We start from the raw sequence: 22415 nt of genomic DNA, 5'->3' as shown, positions 1-22415 counted from the left end.
CGTCACCTCCGCTCCGGGAGGCTAGGTCCTTGGTCCGCCCAAGGGAAACGCCGGTCTCAGGGGCGGCTCCCAGCCCTGCAGCCGCTAAAGCTCCGCTCCGATGTGGGCAGCTGCCTCCGGCTCTGGCCACCTCCCGCTTTCCCTCTCCGCACTCGGCGCCGCTTTCGGTCGGAAGGCAGCGCTAGCCCAGACGGGGAGCCCTCCCCTTTAAGACGCGCGTCCCGGAAGTGGTCCCGCGGCAGCGCCGGTACCGGAAGTGGCTGCGCCGGCTGCTGCGGGAGGCCGGCAGGGAATCTTCCTCCCGCTGCCGGGCAGGCGTCGCTGTCGCGGCCGGCGGCGCCGCTCAGGCACGGGCTGGCCGGGTACGGCCTCGGGGCTGCCCATGGGGCGCGGGGGGCCGGGTCGGTGACGCCGGACGCCCATGGACGCCCCTGAGGAGCCGCTGCCGCCGGTGATCTACACCATGGAGAACAAGCCCATCGTCACCTGTGAGTGCCCGTCGGCGCGGGAGGGGGCGGCGGCCGTTGCAGGCTGCCCGGCCCAGGCTCGCCGGCCCCTCGGTCCCCTCGCACCCCGCCGGGCCGCTTCCTGGATGGAGGTGTGGCCGGGGCGGCGGCGGCGGGCCTCCGTCCCGCGGGCGACCTCTGACCCCGTGGAAGACGCAGTCCCGGGCCGTTTCGTGCAGTTTGACAGCGTCCGGCTCGGCCCAGGCTCGGCCGTTCAGCCTGCGACCAAAGGGTCCGTCCTCCCGGCCGGGGGTCGTGTTGTCCTCCGGGTCACACCGCTCCGCGACCCCGGGGAGGGCCCTCGTGGCTCGCAGACTGGGGAGCGTGGAAGAAGTTTGCATGCTTTTATCGTGTTTGTACTTGAGTAAAGTGTTAAATGGAGGGCGCAGGTAGTCTGTCTTGCAGGGGCGCGACCGTTCGGGACCGAACCGGGACGGCTGGCCAGGGCTGCGCCGTGCGCACCTGCTCCTGGAGTTTATGCCCCCAGCCGGTAGGCTCTCGCCTGCCCGGATGCTGTTACCGGGGAGAAACCCATTTCACAGATGAGAGCATAGAGGTTAGCAAGGCCCCACTTGCGAATCCACACTCCGGACAACTAGACTTGCGCCCGCCCCCACCCCCGCTTTTGCCACGTTTATGCATACCCAGAGGAATTGTTTTCCTGTTACAGAAATCCCTCCTAATATTTACAGCCATAACTTTAGAATTAAATACTTTAAAAATAACTAATGAGAAAGGTTTAAATGTTGGCTGGCATTTCAAGACTTGCAGAGAGGTATTCCGAACTGTCAGTTTTGACTTTTGACAGTATTTTGTGTCTTCAGTTAATTTTTCAGATGATCTTCTGTGCTCTGAAAGGAAGCACTTCTACAGCAAAATCTGGGTGGCCAGGCCTTAGAAGACTGTGTGTGCATATCTCTTTCTCTTTCTTCCTGTTTTTTTCTTTTTCTTTTTTCTGATTAATGGACACACTCCTTGTTTGTTCTCTCTTGTCATATTCCCAAGAAATTGTATATTTAAAGTTTGCTACTTCATCTTTAGTTGGTAAACTTGCTTAGGGAAATGAACAGTTTCATCTCAATTTGGAGACTTGAATGGTTCAGCAGTAGCTCTTCTTGCCCCGGAGGGAATACTTTTGTAACTGAAAGTCTTACTCAGGACTGCACCTAAGTCGGAGAGGACTGGTGTGTGGGGTTGATTTGGAGGCCCTGCAGTTCCCAGGTGCTTTCTGATCCTCAGGGCACAGGAGCCAGTGCCATGCTCAGTGCAGTCTTAATGGGAGGTTTCCTGACGCTTCTCCCCAGGTAGTGTGCACATTGTGCGTGCTGCATAAATGCTTCTGGTAGGGGCACCCACATATCTAATCACAGCTCGTACCCCTTAGCTTACTTTTTAATAGCAGTGTGTTTCTATAGCTTTGTGTCTATACATTTCTGAGAAGTTCCTAAAGCTCTGTTGGATTTAACGTGACCAGTAGTCTGTGTTTGAGATCCTGTTACTGTGTAGTTTCTTATGCACATGCATGACAGCTGAGGCAGTTTCCTTTCCTGCAGATTTGTTACATTGGTGGAGGTTTTCCCCTGAGTAATGCTATGTGCACTGACGGTATCTGACTTAAAAGGCACCTCAGAAAAGAAAGCGGCGTCAGTAAACTTTCAGAGAAAGTTAGCTTGAAAGGTGAGAAAGATCCCTTTGGAAGTTAAATATTTTTTAACTTTTTGAAAGGCTGCCTTCATAGTTCAGCCTTGAAATGACATTTTGGTGTCTCTGGGCTGAGCTTTGGTGGCACTTGTCCTGGTTTAACTTCATACTTTACCTTGTTCCATTCTTTCAGCTGCACATGCTTGGAGGGAGGAGCTAGTCTAAGCAGTGCAAAGATAGTGGGAAAATCGCTTTAAAAAATCCATCCAGAGGCTTCACAGTTTTTGCTATTATGTACATAGTTGTCTTAGTATGCAACATTTTTGTTTTCAAGAGTCCATTTACATCTTCTTGGATACTTACCTAGCCATTGTGCCCTTAGGAGGCCTGTGTTTGTTCATTTTAAAGTGAAAGTAGAGTTTATGCTTGTTTTCAGTTTTTTTCTTCTTCATAGAATTTAGAACATCTTACTTAAGTGAAAATGAATTGTGCGTCAATCTTTCTGAGAAGAATGTAGAATATAACTGGTTCAGGTAAATTTAGGAACTGTTTATATGTGGCCATGAGAAGAATGGAAAGTCCCCAGAGATAAGGGGGAATTCATTGTTACTTGAAAACCTTGCTGAATTAATATTCTGAAGCTATCTAAAAGTTTTAATGGCCTTCGTCCATAGTTAAAAGTGTTTGCATCTGCCGCCTACCTGCCTCTGGAGCAGTGACTGCCTCAGCAGAGGATCTGGCAGGGATGCTAGGTGAACAGTAGTGGTACTAATAACGTGAGGACATTGGGTGATGAATTACCTAATCATAGCAATTTGAATACCTGTAGTGTAATTTATTAATCATGAAAAATACACAGTGAAACTGAAACAAATCCAGCAGATTGATTTGATCCGAATTTGTTTTAGCTTAGATTTTTTTTTCCCCCAATCACTGGGTCAATTCTTTGGTTTAGAATAAAGACTTAGTTAGGTTTCTGATCCAAGGGTATGTTAGGAAAGGTAAGTTCCTTTTCCAGCTATCTTGTTTATGGACAGTTATTGGGATTCCACTGAGATGTGACTTTTCTTTGCTGAGTGTCGGCATCATACCTAGAATGGCACATACTATCAAAATGGGATTGTATAGAATCTGAAAAATAACACTCTGTCCAAAGGCTCTGTTCTCGCCAGTCACATCTTATATTGCCTATTTCATTTATCTGAATCTCTGTATTTGGGGTTCCAGATTTGATATTACAAGTTTTGAAAGGGAGAAAAAGGCAAACAAAAATGAGCAAATCTGTAACATCTTGTATCTGGTTAAAATCTGTGTTTTTTTCCCCTGTAAGTTAAAGTATTAAAATTTGTACATCACAGTTTTCTGCCAAGCCTGAAAATACAGTGCTTGTGATTTAACTACTACCTTAGTTTCATTACCAGAAAAGTACCTTTTAATGTCTTTTTTTAAAAATCAATACACATAAATGCAAGTCTTGGTCCATATTGGATTCTTAAGCCAATAGCAAGTCAGCAATTGAGAAATGGGAGCAGCAATTCTCCTTAGGAAACCTCAGCTGTGCCCTGGAGTATATTTGGAGCGCAGGGGCTGCAGGCACTACCAGATGTGCTCACCTTGCTTTATTTGCCAGCTCTACCTGTGACTGGTTAAAAACAGGTCTTACATGTGTGATTTAGAGAGCGTTCCATAATCTCATCCTCATCTGTGAACTAGGCATAGTGATAGTACCAACCTGATAGGGGGAAATGGGGTTAGAAGAATGAATACTGTGAAGCACTCAGAAGAGTGATCGGTGTGCAAAAAGTTAGCTACTAAGGAGAGATTCCTAAACTTTCTCTGTTCACAATGGCTTTAGTGTCTCAGAATTTTTTCCTGGCACTTAGGTAAAAAAGAATACTTAATAATTTCATTTATTAAGTAGTTAAGTCCAAATAATTTTATTAAGTATTATATCCTAACAGCTATTTGAAAAAAATACATACTAGTTGGGGAAAAAAGTTTATTTCATTCTTAGATAACCACAGCAACGTACTAGTGGGATGGTTGCACCTCTTGGGCACTGCAGGACTTCTCTAATCTGGGAGTCAGATTGGACACTGCTACCTTCTTTGATTGTTTTTGGTAGTACTTTTATCACAGCACCACCCTGTTTTGTGATGACATCATTGAAAGGACTGTGCTATGATCTAATATTGAAACAGTACCTGAAGTAGGGTGTAGCTGCATCCCTAGCATTGCTGCTTCCTCATAATTTCAACTGTTTCCTGGGGCCTCTGGGGGCTTGATGGTACCCTGAGGCACCTCACCTGGGTACACAGTTTGGGAACCCATGTTATTAGTACACTAGAGGCCTGGTGCATGAAATGTGTGCACTCGTTGGGGGCGGGGGGCGTCCCTCAGCCCAGCCTGCGCCCTCTCGCAGTCCGGGAGCTCTTGGGGGATGTCTGACTGCCAGCAGTCGGACATCCTTAGCAGCCACCGCTGCTGCACTCGCCAGCCATAAGCCCGGCTTCTGGCTGAGCGTTGCTTCCCCTGTGGGAGCGCACTGACCACCAGGGGCAGCTCCTGTGTTGAGCTTCTGCCCTGGTGGTCAGTGCACGTCATAATGACCGGTCATTACACTGTTCGGTCTATTTGCATATTAGCCTTTTATTATATAGGATACGATTATCCTGACTCTAGGGTGGATTAGGATGGATAATTTAGAAGTGAAAAGCTTCCTTTTCTACTTGAACTTCAATTCACATGTCTGATTTACAAGATATGTTTCTGAAGAGTTTCTAGTAAAGTAAAATTTGGTTTATGCAAATGAAACTCAAAGGGTCTGATTTTTTAAAAGTGCTAATGAATCTGAAGTAATCAAGTATGGAAGACATAACACATAAGCTACTCTTTCCTAGAAGGGAACTGATATGATGATGTGGGCTACTCAGTGAGATAGAAAAGGCTGAGTTGGTAATTTTTTTTAATACATTTTATTGATTTTTTATAGAGAGGAAGGGAGAGGGAAAGAGAGCCAGAAACATCGATGAGAGAGAAACATTGATCAGCTGCCTCCTGCACACTCCCAACTAGGTATGTGCCCACAACCAAGGTACATGCCCCTGACCAGAATTGAACCTGGGACCCTTGAGTCCGCAGGCTGACGCTCTATTCACTGAGCCATACTGGTTAGGGCTGAGTTGGTAATTTTTTATTGGAAATGCAAGTGCCTCACTGAATAATTTTTTTTTGTCTAAAAATGTTTTTTTTTTGCCAGTTGACAGTGTCTTTTCAAATGAATTGCACAATTTAGTGTGTGTGGTCTCACAAGGGATCACTTGCAGATGTCCTGTTCCCTCTGCTCTCACCTGGTAACTTCAGGTCTAGATGACAGACCAGGGGTGTCGGAAAATACATGGCTTTAAATACTCTCTTGGGGTGGAAGAACTTTTCCTCTACCCTTCTAGGTTTTTCCGGTTGGTCTAATAATCAATGGACATGAGACAGATTAACAAGAGAAAATAACCAAATGTAATTGCATACTTAAGTATGGGAATCCCATGTACATGAGAGAGTCAGCTACTCCACATACAGGAGAGGTTCAGCAACAGACAGGGGAAATGAGGGACATATGACATTCTGAGCTAAGGATGAGGTAAGGCACCTGGGGCTACAAAGGGGAGGAGGGACATTGCAGGATGATAAGAGCAGATGTCCAGTAATTAGTAGTTGCCCTGCTCTATAGATAGCTCAAAAAAACGTATTTCTGGCAAAACTCTTGTTATGGGCAAGGCCCCTAATCCATATATATATATAAAAGCCTAAGCGGTAGCTATGATGAGCACTGACCACCAGGGGGCAGACGCTCAATGCAGGAGTAGAAACCACAGAAATGGAAACATGGAACAGACTGATGAATCTCAGAGGGAAGGGGGAGAGGGGAAGGTGGGAAGAGATTAACCAAAGATCTTATATGCATACTAGAGGCCCGGTGCACAGATTCATGCACCAGTGGGGTCCCTTGGCCTGGCCTGCGGGGATCAGGCCAAACCAGCTCTCCAACATCCCCCGAGGGATCCCGGATTGCGAAAGGGTGCAGGCCAGGCTGAGGGACCCCACTGGTGCACGAATCTGTGCACTGGGCCTCTAGTTTAAAATAAGGGAGAGGTACAAGTTTCTCTTGTCTCAGTTGCCCTCACCTCAAAATAATCCACATGTTCTGAACCCCTTAAACTACAGACACCTCTTTCTGAATAGCTTCCGACTATATTAGCCTCAGAGCCTCTGTAGCCTCTTCTATACTAATCAAATCTTTCTTTGATAACTGCTCTTAATGTGAATTTTCAATGTATTCACAGTATTTTGGTTTTAGAGAATATCTGAATTTTAAATTAAAAAATAATGAGTTTGGACTCATTCCTAACTCCTCTTTTTCTCTCACAGCTAACATTCAGTCTGTCAGCAAATATCATTTTATCTTTAACATTTATTTAGAATTTAGCCACTTTTCTCTATATTTACTGCTGCTCCCCCAAACCTATGCCACCTTCATCTTTCCCAGGATTATTCCAGTGGCCTCCCAGCTAACCTCCCTATTTCTATTTTAGCCCCTTGAAGCTAATTCTCTATGGGGTTAAGGGTGATCCCTCTAAAGGAGAAGTCACAGCATGTAATTCCTCTGCTCAAACCCCTCCAGTGACATCCATAGACTATGAGACCCTGATATAGAGTGCCCCCTCCCCCCGTTCGGGGCCCCCCAGCACTAGCTTCCTGGCTGCGGCCTATACCCTCTGCAGCCTTCAGGGCTATGTTCCAGCAGCTCCCCTGATCCTTGGTGGGTCCCTTCCTTTCTCTGGTGGCTGCTTTGGTGCCACCCCTTCACTCCACCTATCGTTTAGCATCCCTTTGACTTCATTCAGTTTTCTTGGCTCAGCACCCCTTGACATAAATATTTGTTTTTTCTTTGTTTATTGTTTCTTTACCCCTAACCCAGGTGGCCTACAAACTGGAATATGAGATTCAGAATTGCAGGAACTTTATCTGTTTTGTTCATTGCTGTCTGCACCACCTAGAACAGTGGTCGGCAAACTGCGGCTCGTGAGCCACATGCGGCTCTTTGGCCCCTTGAATGTGGCTCTTCTACAAAATACCACGTGTGGGCACACACGTACAGTGCGATTGAAACTTCGTGGCCCATGCGCAGAAGTCGGTTTTCGGCTCTCAAAAGAAATTTCAATTGTACTGTTGATATTTGGCTCTGTTGACTAATGAGTTTGCCGACCACTGACCTAGAACAATGCTGGCACATAGTAACTGCTCAGTAAGTAAAAATGGTGCTCTAAGTCACGTAATGCTTCTGTAAGTTAGAAGCTTTTGATGGCATACAATTATTTTCTGTAAATACATGTTTTTATCAAGATAAGAAAGCTTTGTAGAAAATACTTGAAGAGTTTGAATTCTCATCACCTAGACTTGTTTTTAGGTAAACTGCTATATGCTTAGTTTATTTGATAATGGAAAATTCTCTGTTTAGTTTTGACTGAGGAAATACTTGTTAATCCAGTAAAGAAATAAAGTTAGCCCTAACTGGTTTGGCTCAGTTGATAGAGCGTCGGCCTGTGGACTGAAAGGTCCTAGGTTCGATTCTGGTCAAGGGCATGCACCTTGGTTGCGGGCACATCCCCAGTAGGAGGTGTGCAGGAGGCGGCTGATCGATGTTTCTCATCGTTGTTTCTGACTCTCTGTCCCTCTCTCTTCCTCTCTGTAAAAAATCAATAAAATATATTTTTAAAAAAAGAAATAAAGTTAACTTGTATGCGAGGGACTCTATTCTTTGAAATGGGCCCCTGAGTTGTGTTCACATACACGGTCTTTACTACAAGTCAGTAGAAACCTTACAACCAAATTGAAACATTCTCCTCAGGTCACTGATTCAGCTTCTGAGGTGGAGATTTAGGTTGGGGGCTATCAACCCTGGCATTTGAATGAAGCCTTGAAAGGGATACATCTGTAACTTTAAAAACTGAACTTGAAATCTTAAAAGAGTGCATCAGTAAAACAGGAATACAGTTTTTTTATGGTAAAGAATGGAATCCAGGAGTGGAATTGCTGGGTCAGAAGGTGAGAGCAGTTTAAATTTTGAAAACTGCTTCCTAATCACCCTGTGAAAAAGCAGTACTCCAAGTTATATTTACTACACTGGGTCGGAGTTATTTAAAAAAATTTTTTGCCAGTCTGATGGATGGGAAAACTACCATAGTTGTGTTTTTTTTAAAAACAGGTTTATTGAGCTTTAATCCTTATACCGTAAAATTTATCCATTATAACTGGACAGTTCTTTGACTGTTTATTTTTTTAGAGTTGTGCAGCCATCACCATAATTCAGTTTTAGAACATTTCTATCACCCCAAGAAATTCTGTTGTACTTTTTAGCAGTTAATCCCTGCTCCCACCCCTAGGCATAGGCATCCACCAGTCTGTTTTCTGTCTCTATAAACGTGTGTTTTCTAGATATTTCATAGAAATGAAATCAGTCTTGGTGTCTGGCTTCTTTTACACTGGTTTTTGAGGTTCATCCATGTTGCACCATTTATCATTTGTTCCCTTTTTATTGTTGAGTAGTATTCCACTGTATGGATGAATCACATTTTATTTATCCTTTCACCAGTTGATGGACATTTTGTTTCCAGTTTTTGGCTTATATGAATATTTATATGTGTGGACTTATGTTTTTATTTTTTTTGGACTTGTGTTTTTATTTTTCATGGGAGCAGAATTGATATTTTGTATGATAAGCTTATATCTAACTTTTTAAGAAACTGTCAAATTGTTTTCCAAAGTGGCTGTACTGCTTAACACTCCCACCAGCAATATGTGAGGGTCCCACTTTATCCAGGTCCTTGCTGATACTTGTCTGTTTTTTTTTTTTTTTATTATAGTCATCCTTGTGGGCATGAAGTGGTATCTGATTTTGGTTTTAATATGCATTTCCCTAATGATTAGTGATATTGAGCATCTTTGCTTGTTCTTATTAGCCATTTATATATATTCTTTAGTGAATTATTTATTCAAATTATTTACCCATTTAAAAATCAGATTGTCATTCAGTTGTAAGAGTTCATTATATTTTCTGAATATATGGAGATGATTTGTGGATATTTTCTCAATGGTGTCTTTTGAAGCACAAATGTTTTTCATTTTGATGAAGTCTAGTTAATTTTTTTGCTCTTATGGATTTTACTTTTTTAAAAAAAATACATTTTATTGATTTTTTACAGAGAGGAAGTGAGAGGGATAGAGAGTTAGAAACATCGATGAGAGAGAAACATCGATCAGCTGCCTCCTGCACACCTCCTGCTGGGGATGTGCCCGCAACCAAGTTACGTGCCCTTGACCGGAATCGAACCTGGGACCTTTCAGTCCCCAGGCCGACGCTCTATCCACTGAGCCAAACCAGTTAGGGCTGAATTGTACTTTTTTTTTTTTTTTTAAATATATTTTATTGATTTTTTTACAGAGAGGAAGGAAGAGGGACAGATAGTCAGAAACATCGATGAGAGAGAAACATCGATCAGCCGCCTCCTGCACACCCCCCACCGGGGATGTGCCCGCAACCAAGCTACATGCCCTCGACCGGAATCGAACCTGGGACCCCCCAGTCCACAGGCTGACGCTCCATCCACTGAGCCAAACCGGTTTTGGCTGAATTGTACTTTTGATAGCGTGTCTTAGAGTTCTTTGTCCAGCCCAAGGTCATCGTACTTGTTTTGGTGTGCCCATACCTGATGATTAGTGAGGTTCTTTTTATGTGTTGGTGATTGGACCTCTTCAGAATTACCTGTGTTTACTTTGACACTTAAGAGATATAGCAAAAAACATGTCTAGAAGATGAATTGAAATAGCACTAGGAAAAAATGTGCATTCCATTTTTATATTTATACCATATGTATTAGTTTTTGCTGTAACAAATGATCAGAAACTGGGTGGCTTAAAAGAACAAATTCATTTTCTCACAGTTCTGGGGACCAGAAGTTGAAAATCAAGGGGTCAGTAGGGCTGCACTCCTTCCCAGGTTTTTAGGTGAGACTCCTTCCTGACTCTTCCAGCTTCCAGAAATCTTTGGTGGTCCTGGGCTTGTAGCTGCATTCCTCTGATCTCTGTCTCCTCTTCACAAGGCCTTCTCTCTCCCTGTGTTTTCTCTTCTGTCTTTTATCGGACATTTAGAGCCCATTCAGGTGATCTGGAATGATCTCATTTGAGATCCTGAACTTAAGTACCTCTACAAAGGCCCTTTTTCCAAAGTCCCATTCACAGGTTCTGGGTGTCAGCATGTGCACAAATTTTGGGGGACCCTGTTTATCCCTATACCACAGTATCTCCACTGGCAGCCCGGTGCATATTGGCCAGCACCCAGTGAGTGTCTTGGGTTTTTATATCACTTCTGTCGTTGGAGGTGTGTCCTCACTCTCCTCCTGACTATGGTAATTTATTCCTTGGCATCTGGAAATTGGGCTCCAGAAGTTGACACAAGGTGGGATGATTTCTTAGAAAAAGATGAGCCCTTTTTGCAGTCTCTCTGCCCCCCACCCCCCGAGGGAAATAAATGTCCTTATTTGGCTTCTTGGCCATTGTTACATGATGATTCCTTCCTCAGTATTGTTTAAGGTCCTTGTTAGTTACATTTTTCACAAAGTGAGGAGAGAATATAAAGAAACAGGTATGTATATCAGGACATTTTTCTTATTTTTGACAGATCTGTTTAGCATTTGAAGTCATTGCATTGATTTCAGAGCTGAAATTTTAGGTGGTTACCTTGGAACTAACAACACTTTTGGGTAGTAATTTTTACAAAATCTGTAACTCACCATTTATGGGCACTTTTAATTCATCTGGATCCATTAGAAAGTTTCTAAGTTTCAAGCTGAACAATGGGAAGGGCTGTCAGAGGCCTTTTTGAAGGTGTGAAGACCTGAGGGCATCACTGTGCTTGACCAGGTCCCTCAGTGTTTGGTAGTGTAACGAGGACCTGCATCACGGTGGCTGATTCCCCTCTACCATAACTTTACCAAGGAGTTGGGGAGTCAGGCACCCTCTGCCCACATGGAAGGGGTGTTCCTAAAATTAGCCCTGTGAGAAAGCATTTCCTATGGAGTTAAATAAAATAAAATTATCACTTCCTTTAGTTTAGCAAACTAAGAACTAAGCCACACTAGACATTTTTAGTATAATCTAAAATTAAGTTTGTATTCTGAAAACATATTCTGATGCCCAACCCCCTCTTCACTTATGCTGTAGTATATCCTGTCCTTTGGGGGCCCTGGGTTGTCTGGTGTAAAATATGAAGGAGTCAGGCTAGACTCACCAGTCAACAAATATCCACTCAACATCTGTTACATGCCAGGCACTGTTGGAGAGGCTTGGGTTACATTCGTGAACAAAGATATCAGTCCTCTTAGAGTTTACATTCTAGCAAGAGGAAATATACAACATACATAAACAGTAAATTATATACTACTAGAGGCCCGGTGCACGGATTCGTGCACTGGTGGCATCCCTTAGCCTGGCCTGCATCCTCTCACAATCCGGGACCCCTCGGGGGATGTCGGACTGCCAGTTTTGGCCCAATCCCCACAGACCTGGCCCTTCGGTGGATGTAGTAGTGCACGAAGCGGTAGGCGGGAAGGATCCTGAGCCCAGGCCAGGCGCCACTCCTGCTCATCCCGGCCCTGCTGGGCCTGCCCCGCCTCCACTCAGTAGCTGTGCCGCAGAGGTAGGAGAGGCTCGCGCTGCTGCAGGTATGCTTGCCAACCGTGAGCCCGGCATCCAGCGCCCATCAGCTGAGTGGTGCTCCCTCTGTGGGAGTGCACTGACCACCAGGGGGCAGCTCCTGCATTGAGCATCTGCCCCCTGGTGGTCAGTGCGTGTCATAGCGACCGGTCGACTGGTTGTTCGGTCCTTTAGTCGCTTAGGCTTTTATATATATATAGAAGATAATAGGTGATAAGTGTTATGGCAAAAAGAAGGAGGAGTAAAGGGTAAGAGAAATGGGAGAATTGTATAATTTCAAACTTTTTATTATGGAAACTTGTAACTTTGTACAAAAGTAGACAGAATATTATAAAGAAACCCTACAGCCTGACCAGAGTGGCTCAGTTGGTTGGAGAGTGATCCCAATACGCCAAGGTTATAGGTTCGATCCCTCGTCAGGGCACACACCAAAATCAAACAATGAATGCATAAATGGGTGGAACAACAGATCAATGTTTCCCTCTCAAAATAATAAAGAAAAATTCATAAAAAGTTCATTCTAAAATAAACAAAAACCATAACTACAAAATCTTGACAACACCTAAATAATTCCTAATATCAAATATTCAGTGTTTACATTTATAGTGTGTCTTTTTTTAACTCTGAATTAATTTGTATCAAAATAAAGTTTTTAGATAAGTGTTTCAGTTTTTCTTAAAATCTTGGTTTCCCTTCCATTTATTTTTTAAAATTTATCTTTATGGTTAAAAGAATTACAGATGTCCCCTTCCCCCTCCCCCCCCCCCCCCCCATTGACCACCTTTGTCTGGTTTCCCTTCAATTTCCCTTTCGTTCCTTGCAAATTGCTCAAGAGCCCAGGTTGTTAATCCTGTGGCAGTGTCCACCCCTTGTCTGGACTTTGCCAACTGTGTCTTGTGTTGTCCTTGAGTACCATCCTTTGCCCTCTGTGTTTCCCGTAAAGTGGTTGTTGGAGCCAGAGGCTGGGTCAGATTCGGGTTGGATTATTTTGGGCAAGACCGTTTCACAGGTGGTGGTGTGTTCTTCCATCAGCCCACGCATAATGTCTGGTGGTCTCTCTTTTTTGTGATGCTAGCAGTCATTTATTCTCATATCATTAATTTCCGCATGGTTATAAAATGGTGATATTCTAATTTTATCATTTCTTTTTTACTAGCTGAAATATTTCTGTATAGGAGTATGTGTATATGCATATACACACATACATACATATGTTTCTCTTATTGGTTTCCCAGTGGTATAATGTGTACAGGAAAGGCAGACTGAGTGCTTGATCATTTCCTTTATGTACTGTTCTCAAAGTAAGCTGGTTCATTAGTTCCTTTAGTTATGATCAATTTGTGTGTGTGTGTGTTTTAAGTATTATTAAGAACTTAAGCCCAGCTGGTGTGGCTTAGTTGTTGAGCATCAACCCATGAACTACCAGTTTGATTCCCAGTCAGGGCACATGCCCAGGTTGCAGGCTTGATCCCCAGTAGGGGACATGTGGAGGCAGCTGACCCATGGTTCTCTCATTGATGTTTCTATCTCTCTGTACATCTCCCTTCCTCTCTCTAAAATCAGTAAAAACATGTAATTTTTTAAAGAAAATAACTTAAGAATTTAAACACTCTTGATTTGTTTCCACCCATTGCAGTTGTCATCCTTATTGATAAGTGAGTTGTTCCATCCTGAACAACTGCTTTGGCTTCTGAGATGTACGAAGTTTTGTTAGTTTCTTTGCTATCTGGGGTAACAGGATGGTCCCATTCTCATTTTGTACATTTCTTGCCCTAGACCTGGAATCAGCCATTTCTCCAAGGAGCCCTGACTCCCTGTGGTGGGAGGTGGTATTTTGAGAGCCCAGTCTACATGCTTGGGCTTCTAAAGTTGCTACTAAGCCTTTTCAGGGGAATAGAGCTAGGAATTTAAAGTTAGAGCCCTAAATTCACACGGATCTTTTCAATGCAAATTCAGGACTTCAGGGTTTTAATGAACTGCTCTATCTTCTGTATTTTTTTTCTTGGGGATGACAGAGTTAGAGCGAGATTCTCAAAGGAGCTACATCCCAGTGCTCTGAGGGATTGTTAGAACCCCCAGGCTGTACCCGAGTTTCTGATTCAACAGGTCTGGGTGGGCCTGGGACTTAGAAAAAAATTTTTTAAATATATTTTTACTAGTGGCCCGGTGCACGAAATTCGTGCACATTAAAAGGGGATTAATTAGAGGAAATAATTTAATATTGCTATTTGCCCTTTCTCTATAATAGAAGTGTCAGAGATGAAAGAAAATTAGTAAAATGTATATGAAAACCTTCCTCCTGTGAGAGTTTGGAGCGCACCACAGGACCCAGAGTCAAGTCCCTGCCCACCCACATGCGCCTCAAAATCCTGTGAGACCCAGACCTGGCCAGCCCACCCCCCCCCCCCCCCACACACACACACACCACAGTGGGCTAGATCCAGACCCAGCCAGTCCCACCCTTGTCAAGCCCTGCTGGGCAGGGGGCGTAACCTCAGGTCCCCTGGCCCAGTGCTAGGATGGGGGGTGTGACCTGAGGTCCCCCATCAAGCCCCGCCAGGTGGGGGACATGGGCTGAGATCCTGTCAAGCCCCGCTGGGTGGGGGGCATGGCCTGAAGTCCCCCATCAAGCCCCGCCAAGCGGGGGGCGCAGCCTTAGGTCCCCCATCAAGCCCCGCTGGGGGGGGGGGGGATGCGGCCTGAGTTCCCCCGACCCAGCACTGGGGGTGCACCTTGAGGTCCCCTGTCAAGCCCCACTGGGTGGGGAGCATGGCCCTGTCAAGCCCCACCAGGCAGGGGCGCACAGCCTCAGGTCCCCTGGCCCGGTGCTGGGGCAGGGGGTGCGGCCTGAGGTCCCCTGTCAAGCCCTGCTGGGTGGGGGATGCAGCCTGAGGTCCCCTGTCAAGCCCCAGGGGGCGGGGGAGGGCGTAGCCTCAGGTCCCTGCTGATTGCTCGTTAAGGCTCCTGATGGGAACTTGGCTTCAGCTGTGGGTGCAGCCATCTTTGTGATGGAGTGATGGTCAATTAGCATATTACCTCTTTATTATATAGGAGGATTGATTTCAGAGAGGAAGGGAGAGGGAGAGATAGAAACATCAATGATGAGAGAGAATCATGGATCAGCTGCCTTCTGCACACACCCTACTGAGGATCAAGCTTGCAAACCAGGCATGTGCCTTAACCAGAAATCAAACTATGACCTCCTGATTCATAGATCAACTTTCAACCACTGAGCCACACTGCTGGGCATTTTTTTTTTAAATGATCTCTTCATGAACTTACAAGTGCTATGATTCAGACTGCTACAATCATCTTTAAAAACATTTTTTTAAAACAAACTGTTAAAGACTGATTCTTCAGTATTCTTATATTTATATGCATTTATCCAATCTCTTTGTTTAGACTCTCCGATTTTAAGTCTAGTCTGGTCTTTGAGTATTAGAGGTGACTGTTGTCCCCTGGTTACCAGTGTTTGCCCAGACCTCTTTAACACTTGGCATGTGTGCTAATTATCTTTACTGATGAAAAATAAAGACTTTAGGATTTTATATATTGTAGTAGTCTCTCTATATCTGTTGTAGTCCCTTTTCTACAGATTCCCAGAGTATAAAACTTGATTAACACTAATATACTTTGTACTCTCCCCACCCCCCTTTGATTACACTTACCAGGAAAGTAACTTACCTAGACTTGGTACTGGGGAAATGAGAAAAGCAAAGTGGGAGAGAGCGCGTGTGTATGTCCTCGTGGGTATGTTCACAGTAAGGATCAGGAGGAGGGCTATGGCATAGGCATACCGTGAAAGCCAGGGATGAAATGGCAGTATGTGCTGAGCTGTGATTTAAAATCACCCACATCCTGGAATCCTCTGCTCATTAAGTATCAACTGACTGTTAAGGATTAAAATATGATGCAATTGACTGTTAAGGATTAAAATATGATTTTTTAAAATCCTCACCTGAGGATATGTTTTTATTGATTTTTAGAGAGAGAGAGAAACATCAATTTGTTGCCTCCCGACGTGCCCAAGTCCTAGGGATTGATCACGCAACCTAGGTATGTGCCCTGACTGGGAATCGAACCTCTAACCCTTTGATATACAGAACATTGCTCCAACCAATTGAGCCACCTGGGCAGGGTCAAAATATGAATTTAAAAATTAATATCAAATAAGTTTGTGACTTTGCAGTTCTAGTGGACCTAAAGTAAAAGGTTTTGTGCATAAAATGATGGACAGTAAACAGTTCTGTTACCCTTTAGGTTGACGAACGGTAAAACAGGTGATGTATGACTCTGACAACAGCTTCTAACTAACCCGTCCGCATTGCTGGTTAGCAGTGGCAGCAGCATCATTATCGTTGGGTTTATCTGGGCCTGTTACTAGGCTTTGGTTAGCTTATCATTTTAGTGATAGCATCTTGGGTCTAAATGACCACCTAGCCTGTAGGATTCTATTTTTAGTTATAACCAACTTCTTCGAAGTCTAGAGTTTCTTTAAAAATGGCCATTTTCTTACTGACTTATTGTTGATGATCTAATATCTAAATGATACATCTATATCTGTAGTGACTTATGTTTTGTAAATTAGACCTGTTAGTGTCTTTTTAATGTTGATATAAGTTGCTAATTACTTTCTCTATAATTTAGACCCTAAGTCCTTCTGTTTCAAAGATTTTAAGAAAATGTTAAGCAGAGTTTGTTGAGATGTGATTCATTTATGCTTAAATCATTGAAATCATCTTTTTTAATTCTTTCCTCCATGTTTAACTAGCTATCTGCTCTTAAGACATAAAAATTTTAAATTACATGATTAATACATGGATTTATGCTTATAAAAATCTCAGAGTATGCAGAAATAATTCAGGAAATAGTGAAGGTCTGTCATCTGACTGCATGTAACAGAAAATCCAGTTACAGCTGGCATAAATAATAAGAAAATAGATTCATATAATCAGAAACTTAGGGCTCAAGCAGGCAGACAGCTCTGGGGGTGGGGTAGGTTGGGAAGGGTGGAGGGATTGAGCAAAACAAGAAAAAAAAGAAATCTTAGTTGTTTTTAATAGGCCTCTTGAGTCAGAAAAATGAACATAGCAAGTTTCTGAACAGGGTTCTCTGAGCACAGGCACATCAATCTTAAGCCTCATTTTTGCTTTTAGTAGCTGTTTTCTAATAGCTTAATCCTTGGTTTGTCTCTGTCTATGGGATGAAAATGAAAACTCAGCCTGGAAGTTGTTGCTCTTACAATTCAGCCCTCAAAGCTCTAATGACTTTCTACTTAGTGGTTGGGCTACTTTGGGAAGCTACAAAGTATATACTGTTAATTTAATTACCTGTCACATAAACTGAGATTTGATCCTTTGGGGGTTTTACACATAAGCCCTTTCCTATCTTTCTGTTTCATTCTCTGGCTCTTTAGAGCCCATTTTCAAAGGCGTCTCTAATTTTTATGATAATAAAGACCTAAGGGTATTATAATTAACTAGAGGCCCGGATTTGTGCACTGGGCCGGGGGGGGGGGGGGGGGGGGGGTAGGGGGTGTCCCTCAGCCCGGCCTGCGCCCTCTCGCAGTCCTGGAGCCCTCGGGGGATGTCCGACTGACTGCCACAGAGGTGGGAGCTGCCTCCCGCCACCACTGCTGTGCTCACCAGTCGTGTGCCCAGCTCAGGGCTTCTGGCTGAGTGGCACTCCCCCTATGGGAGCACACTGACCACCAGGGGGCAGCTCCTGCATTGAGCATCTGCCCCCTGGTGGTCAGTGGGCATCATTGCGACCGGCTGTTCTGCCGTTCGGTCTATTTGCTTATTACCCTTTTGTTATATAGGATAGGGTAATAGCTGTGTATTTGGAGAAAGTCACGGTGGCTTTTCTCCATTCTTGTTTAATGTAGAGCGTCAGTGGTTGAGAAGAATTTGACTTTCAAATGTAAATTAGGGTACTGTATTAGTTTGCCAGGGCTGTCATAACAAAATGCCACACACTGGGTGGCTTAAACAACAGAGACTTATTTTCTTACAGTTTTGGTGGCTGGAAGTCCATGCTCAATGTGTCCACAGAGTAGGTTTCTTCAACCTCTTTCCTTAGCTTGTAGATGGCCACCTTCACGCTGTGTCCTCACATGGTTTTTTCATTACCTTTTCCAAGACTGTAGTACAGTTTCAATATAAGAATGGGGCGGGCGGCACACACAGTTCACAACAGGCACTGAGGTCAAATGGACACATTTTAAGTTCCCAGTTGTTGTCAGATGACATCTTTGCTCTTGACAGATATGCTAATTAACCTATAGTATTTTAAAATGAAAATTTGGACACAAATTCAATGTTTATTCCATGATAGAATGTAAGAGAAATTGTCATTTTAGAGTCTCCATTTAGAAGGTTTTATTGTAGAACGGATTTCCTGGGGGAAGTAGCTTACGGGAGGGGTGCAGGAAGCATTTCACTTTTTTACTCCGTGTGCATGTGTTAATTGGGCATTTATGTGAGACTTTATAGAAAACCGAGTGAGAGAGGAGAAAGCTTTCATGTAGCTGCCCTCAGTTCTGTGTAGCAGAGTGATGATTTTTGTATGTTAACCTTGGAACCTTTTAAAGAGGCAACAGAAGTTGGCAATCAAAGATAGGAAATCTAACTGAAGATTTTCATACTTTAATGATTTTTAGGATGACTACCAAAGAAATGAACATGATGAAAAATGATAAGACATAAAGATGGTTTTTATTTTAACAAAAATGTACTAATAATACCCTTATGAGGTATTTACTCCAGGCCTTGTTCAGGGTTATTTATTGGTGTTGACTCATTTACTCCTCACCACAGCCCTTTTGGGAGGTAGTCTTACTTTCCCATTTCACAGATGGTCCCCTGAGGCACAGGAGGGGTAAAGGGTCTCCCCAGGCTGTTCAGCTAGCAGATGTGAAGCTGAGACGGGGATTCGGGTGTTCAGCGTCGGTGCCCTCACAGTGCCTCACCGCCTTCTGATACTCACAACTCAGCTGCCCACAGTGTCATTGCTCTCAGCAGTGACTCGACATTATTACATAGTTTGGGGAGGTTTCTTTTTCTTTTTGTTTTTTTTTTTAGGTTCATGATAGCAAAACAAGCAAATGTTTTAATGGCCCCCATCAATTCCTTTTCTTTAAGATCAATATTAAAGCAATTTGGAAAATGGTTTCGCTTAAAGGCAGAGGATCCTCTGAGTATACGAATTTGAGTAATCTATATTAAAAAGGTTCTTTTCTTTTCTAGCTTATGTATAACAGTGAGGTTATACTATCCTTTTATGAGAGCTAAGTGGGCTTTTTCTATTCTGTTAGAACTACTGTGAAAGAGCTGAGTGGAGAGCTGAGTGTGTGTGCAGTTAAAGGCAGGCCCACGGGTGTGTGTGTGTGTGTGTGTGTGTGTGTGTGTGTGTGTGTGTGTGTTTCATGACCAGTGCCTGCCAGTCTAGCGGTGTGCTCTGAACGCCTCTCACACCTTCTCCTCCTTCTCTGTTGAGAGGGCTCCAGGTTTGGCCTTGCCTCCTAGGAGTTACTGTGGGCTCTAAGTGAGAGACTGCATGGGGGGTGTTTTGTATGGTTTTGCTCCCGATGCTATTTTGATGCAGACTGAATTTATTTTTATGAGGAAGTTCATGTGCACATCTTGGGGTTTACTTTGCTGCCTGGAATGTTCTGGCTGTTCTTTTGAAGTTGAAGAAAGCAGTGGCTGTAGGCAGACTCGGGGGTGAAACTGGGTGGAGTTGAGGGGCTCCATCTTTCCTGAGCTCTGTGGCTTTGGGCAAGTTACTCAACTTTTTTTAGCCTTACTCTCCTCGAAGGAAAATCATACTTCCTCTTGGAGGTTAAGTTAGATCATATATGTCAGGTTCCAGGTTTTCTAGAGACCAGTTATGTAAAGATGTGAGACATCTCGTTTTGTGGTATCATTTTACTGAAGATGAAATAGTGTAAAATTACTAATTCAATGCATTTTAGAGCCCATTTTGCCTATACTTACCTAAAAATGTCCTAACTGGATTTTTCTTTATTCCTGTTGTAGGTGCTGGAGATCAGAATTTATTTACCTCTATTTACCCAACACTTTCACAGCAGCTGCCGAGAGAACCGATGGAATGGAGAAGGTATGATGTGTTTGTTTTTTGGCTACAGCTCCCTCTTTCACTTTTCAGACATCCGTGTGAACAAGTGAGGTAGTAAAAGTTAAAGCCTGTGTCCTGCAGTGCACTGTGGAGAAACCGAGTGGCATCACAACTGTGGGCCTTCCTCCTTAAGAAATAGACTGATTTTCTTAACGAGTCATAGGATGGAAGAAATAAGACAGTTCTTTTGAGTTAGAGGCCTGCCTTTACAGGAATGATTTCTGATTCCTCAGGGTTCATCAGAATGTCTTAGAAGCATAGGTGCTTTGGAAAGGAGACGGGCACTCACTCAGACTCCACTTTAAGGCAGAAGATTGGCCTTTATCTGTGCTCTCATAAACACCTCTGTCCACCCTGAGCTCCTTCCCATGCTCTTCCTTAAGGATGAGAAAGTATACAGAAAGATTTTTTTTTAAATTAGGACAGAAACCACATCAGCCACCCCAGCTGCCCTGTTGTAATTGTTTATTTAATGACTTGTTCAAAGGAAATACTTGGCTTTGGATTATTTCTGGTAAGGTATTATTTTTAGAAAGTGTTTGGATTTTAATTTGTTAACATAGGTAATCTGATTTTAACAATGTGGATAAAAATTTCCTGTTGTTATTCATGCTCATGTAATTCTGATTATTGCTACATTATTCATTTCTGACTACCAATTTTTACCATAAAGAATTAGTGTGGCTTTCTGAGGATGACTCACCCAAGTTCGCTATTGAATCTAGTCTAATTTTTGTGCCCAATTATTGTGTTACAGGAATGTGCTTAATCACTAACATTTGATATAAATAGTATACAGAATGTGGGAGAATTCTCTTATGAAAAAACTAGAGGCCCAGTGCACAAAATTTGTGTACAGGTAGGGTCCCTAGGCCTGGCCAGCGATGAGGGCCGATCAGATTCCCCGCCTCCCCACCGCCCTGCCTTCTCCTTCCCTTGCCACCCTGACTCCTCCTCCTCTCGCCACCCACGTGCCGCCACTACCCTGGTCGCATGCCATGTTCCGTGCTGCCCCCTGGTGGTCAGCGCACATCATAGCAGGCGATCGAACTCCTGAGGGGACACTTTGCATATTAGCCTTTTATATATATAGATTGCTCAGTTTCTGAGGAGGCCTAATGCTGTGAATGAGAAAAAAAATTTTATTCAGCAAATGGAGGAATTTAATGTCTAAAGAAATGGAGTAATTTAAAAAGGATTTAAAATAAGTATACATTATTTAAACACTCAGAAAGATAAAAGAAAAAAAGTGTGTCCATGAAACAATAAAGAGAGTTATGAGGGGAAAAACGAACTAGAGAAACTACATAGATTTAATATGTGTATTAATCTCTTTACCTTCCTGAAACATTAAATGGAAAAAGGACTAAAAAGGCATAAATGCACAAGGACTGAGAAAGGTGATGGAGATGATGGTATTAAAGAGATGTGGACACCTTTTTGGGCATCTTTTAGAAGGAAGAGAGATGGAGGAATTGGGAGAGACAGCTGAGCCCTATGTGCTACAAAGGAGACTCCCTGAGGAGCAGGCAAGTCCCTGACAGGTGTCAGGGCCTTGATAGGCAAGGGCAAGACCAGGCTGGAAAGGATAGTGGCAGAGGGGCATGGGCAGGGAGCATTTAGATGCAGGGCCCCCACAGTCCTGTGTCTGCATGCATGGCTGCCTGCGTGTGTGTGTGCATGCGCATAAGTGACCACAGTTGTCTGCCCTGCAGGAACCTGGAGGTGGGCGGGGGGGGGGTGGAGTCTTTCTATGGACATGAAGCTACAGACCCTTGGATATGAAGCATTGTAAAAAGTTGGGAGAAGTTCCATTCTAAAATCAGCATGTCTAAATCTGAACGGGGTACAGCTGAGAACCAAGAACTCTGTGCCACATCCATGCTCTCCAGGCAAGAGAGTAGAGAATTCGTCCAGGAGAAACTGGGTGGTCCAAGGGATAAGGCTACCACACTCCCTGTTTTAGAAAACCTTGGGAGGAGGTGCTTCATCAAATTTAGGACCTGATTGGCGCAGCAAGATTGTGCTCCTGGGAGATGTCACCAGGGAAAAGGAACCGATAGAATCCCTGATGCCTGACTGTGTGGGTAGCACTCAGAGGGTTTACAGTTCTGTTGGAGAGCTTCGGAAGATGTACAAATGGTGACACTGGGAGCTTAAGAAAATAAAAATGCCAAGAAGAAGAAAAGTTACATCCTAAAGCTACTGCAAGCACAGGGTATTACTTGGCTCATTAGTGAACCATGCTCCTACATTTAGTAATAAGGGGCATACGACATATGGCAACCAATACTTGTGATAGAGCCATTGGGAGGGGGAGGGAGAGCAGGAGGATGGACAGACAGCTAATAGGTGTTTCAG

General features: G+C 43.7%; 1 protein-coding gene across 1 annotated transcript in view; it reads left to right on the top strand.

The window, feature by feature from the left end:
* Positions 1–258: 258 nt before the first annotated feature.
* Positions 259–22415, top strand: part of TRAPPC10 (trafficking protein particle complex subunit 10) — an 83243-nt gene continuing 61086 nt past the window's right edge. Inside the window, exons 1-2 of the mRNA XM_080658382.1 lie at positions 259–488; positions 19955–20036. Of these exons, the coding sequence (XP_080514508.1) occupies positions 422–488; positions 19955–20036 (149 nt within the window). The 5' untranslated portion in view covers positions 259–421. The remainder of the gene's footprint in view (positions 489–19954; positions 20037–22415) is intronic.

This window comes from Plecotus auritus (assembly GCF_963455305.1).
Source record: "Plecotus auritus genome assembly, chromosome: 2".
In the NCBI taxonomy this organism is placed as follows: domain Eukaryota; kingdom Metazoa; phylum Chordata; class Mammalia; order Chiroptera; family Vespertilionidae; genus Plecotus; species Plecotus auritus.
The sequence above is the reverse complement of the archived record's forward strand: the minus strand, read 5'-3'. Positions and strand labels throughout refer to the sequence as shown.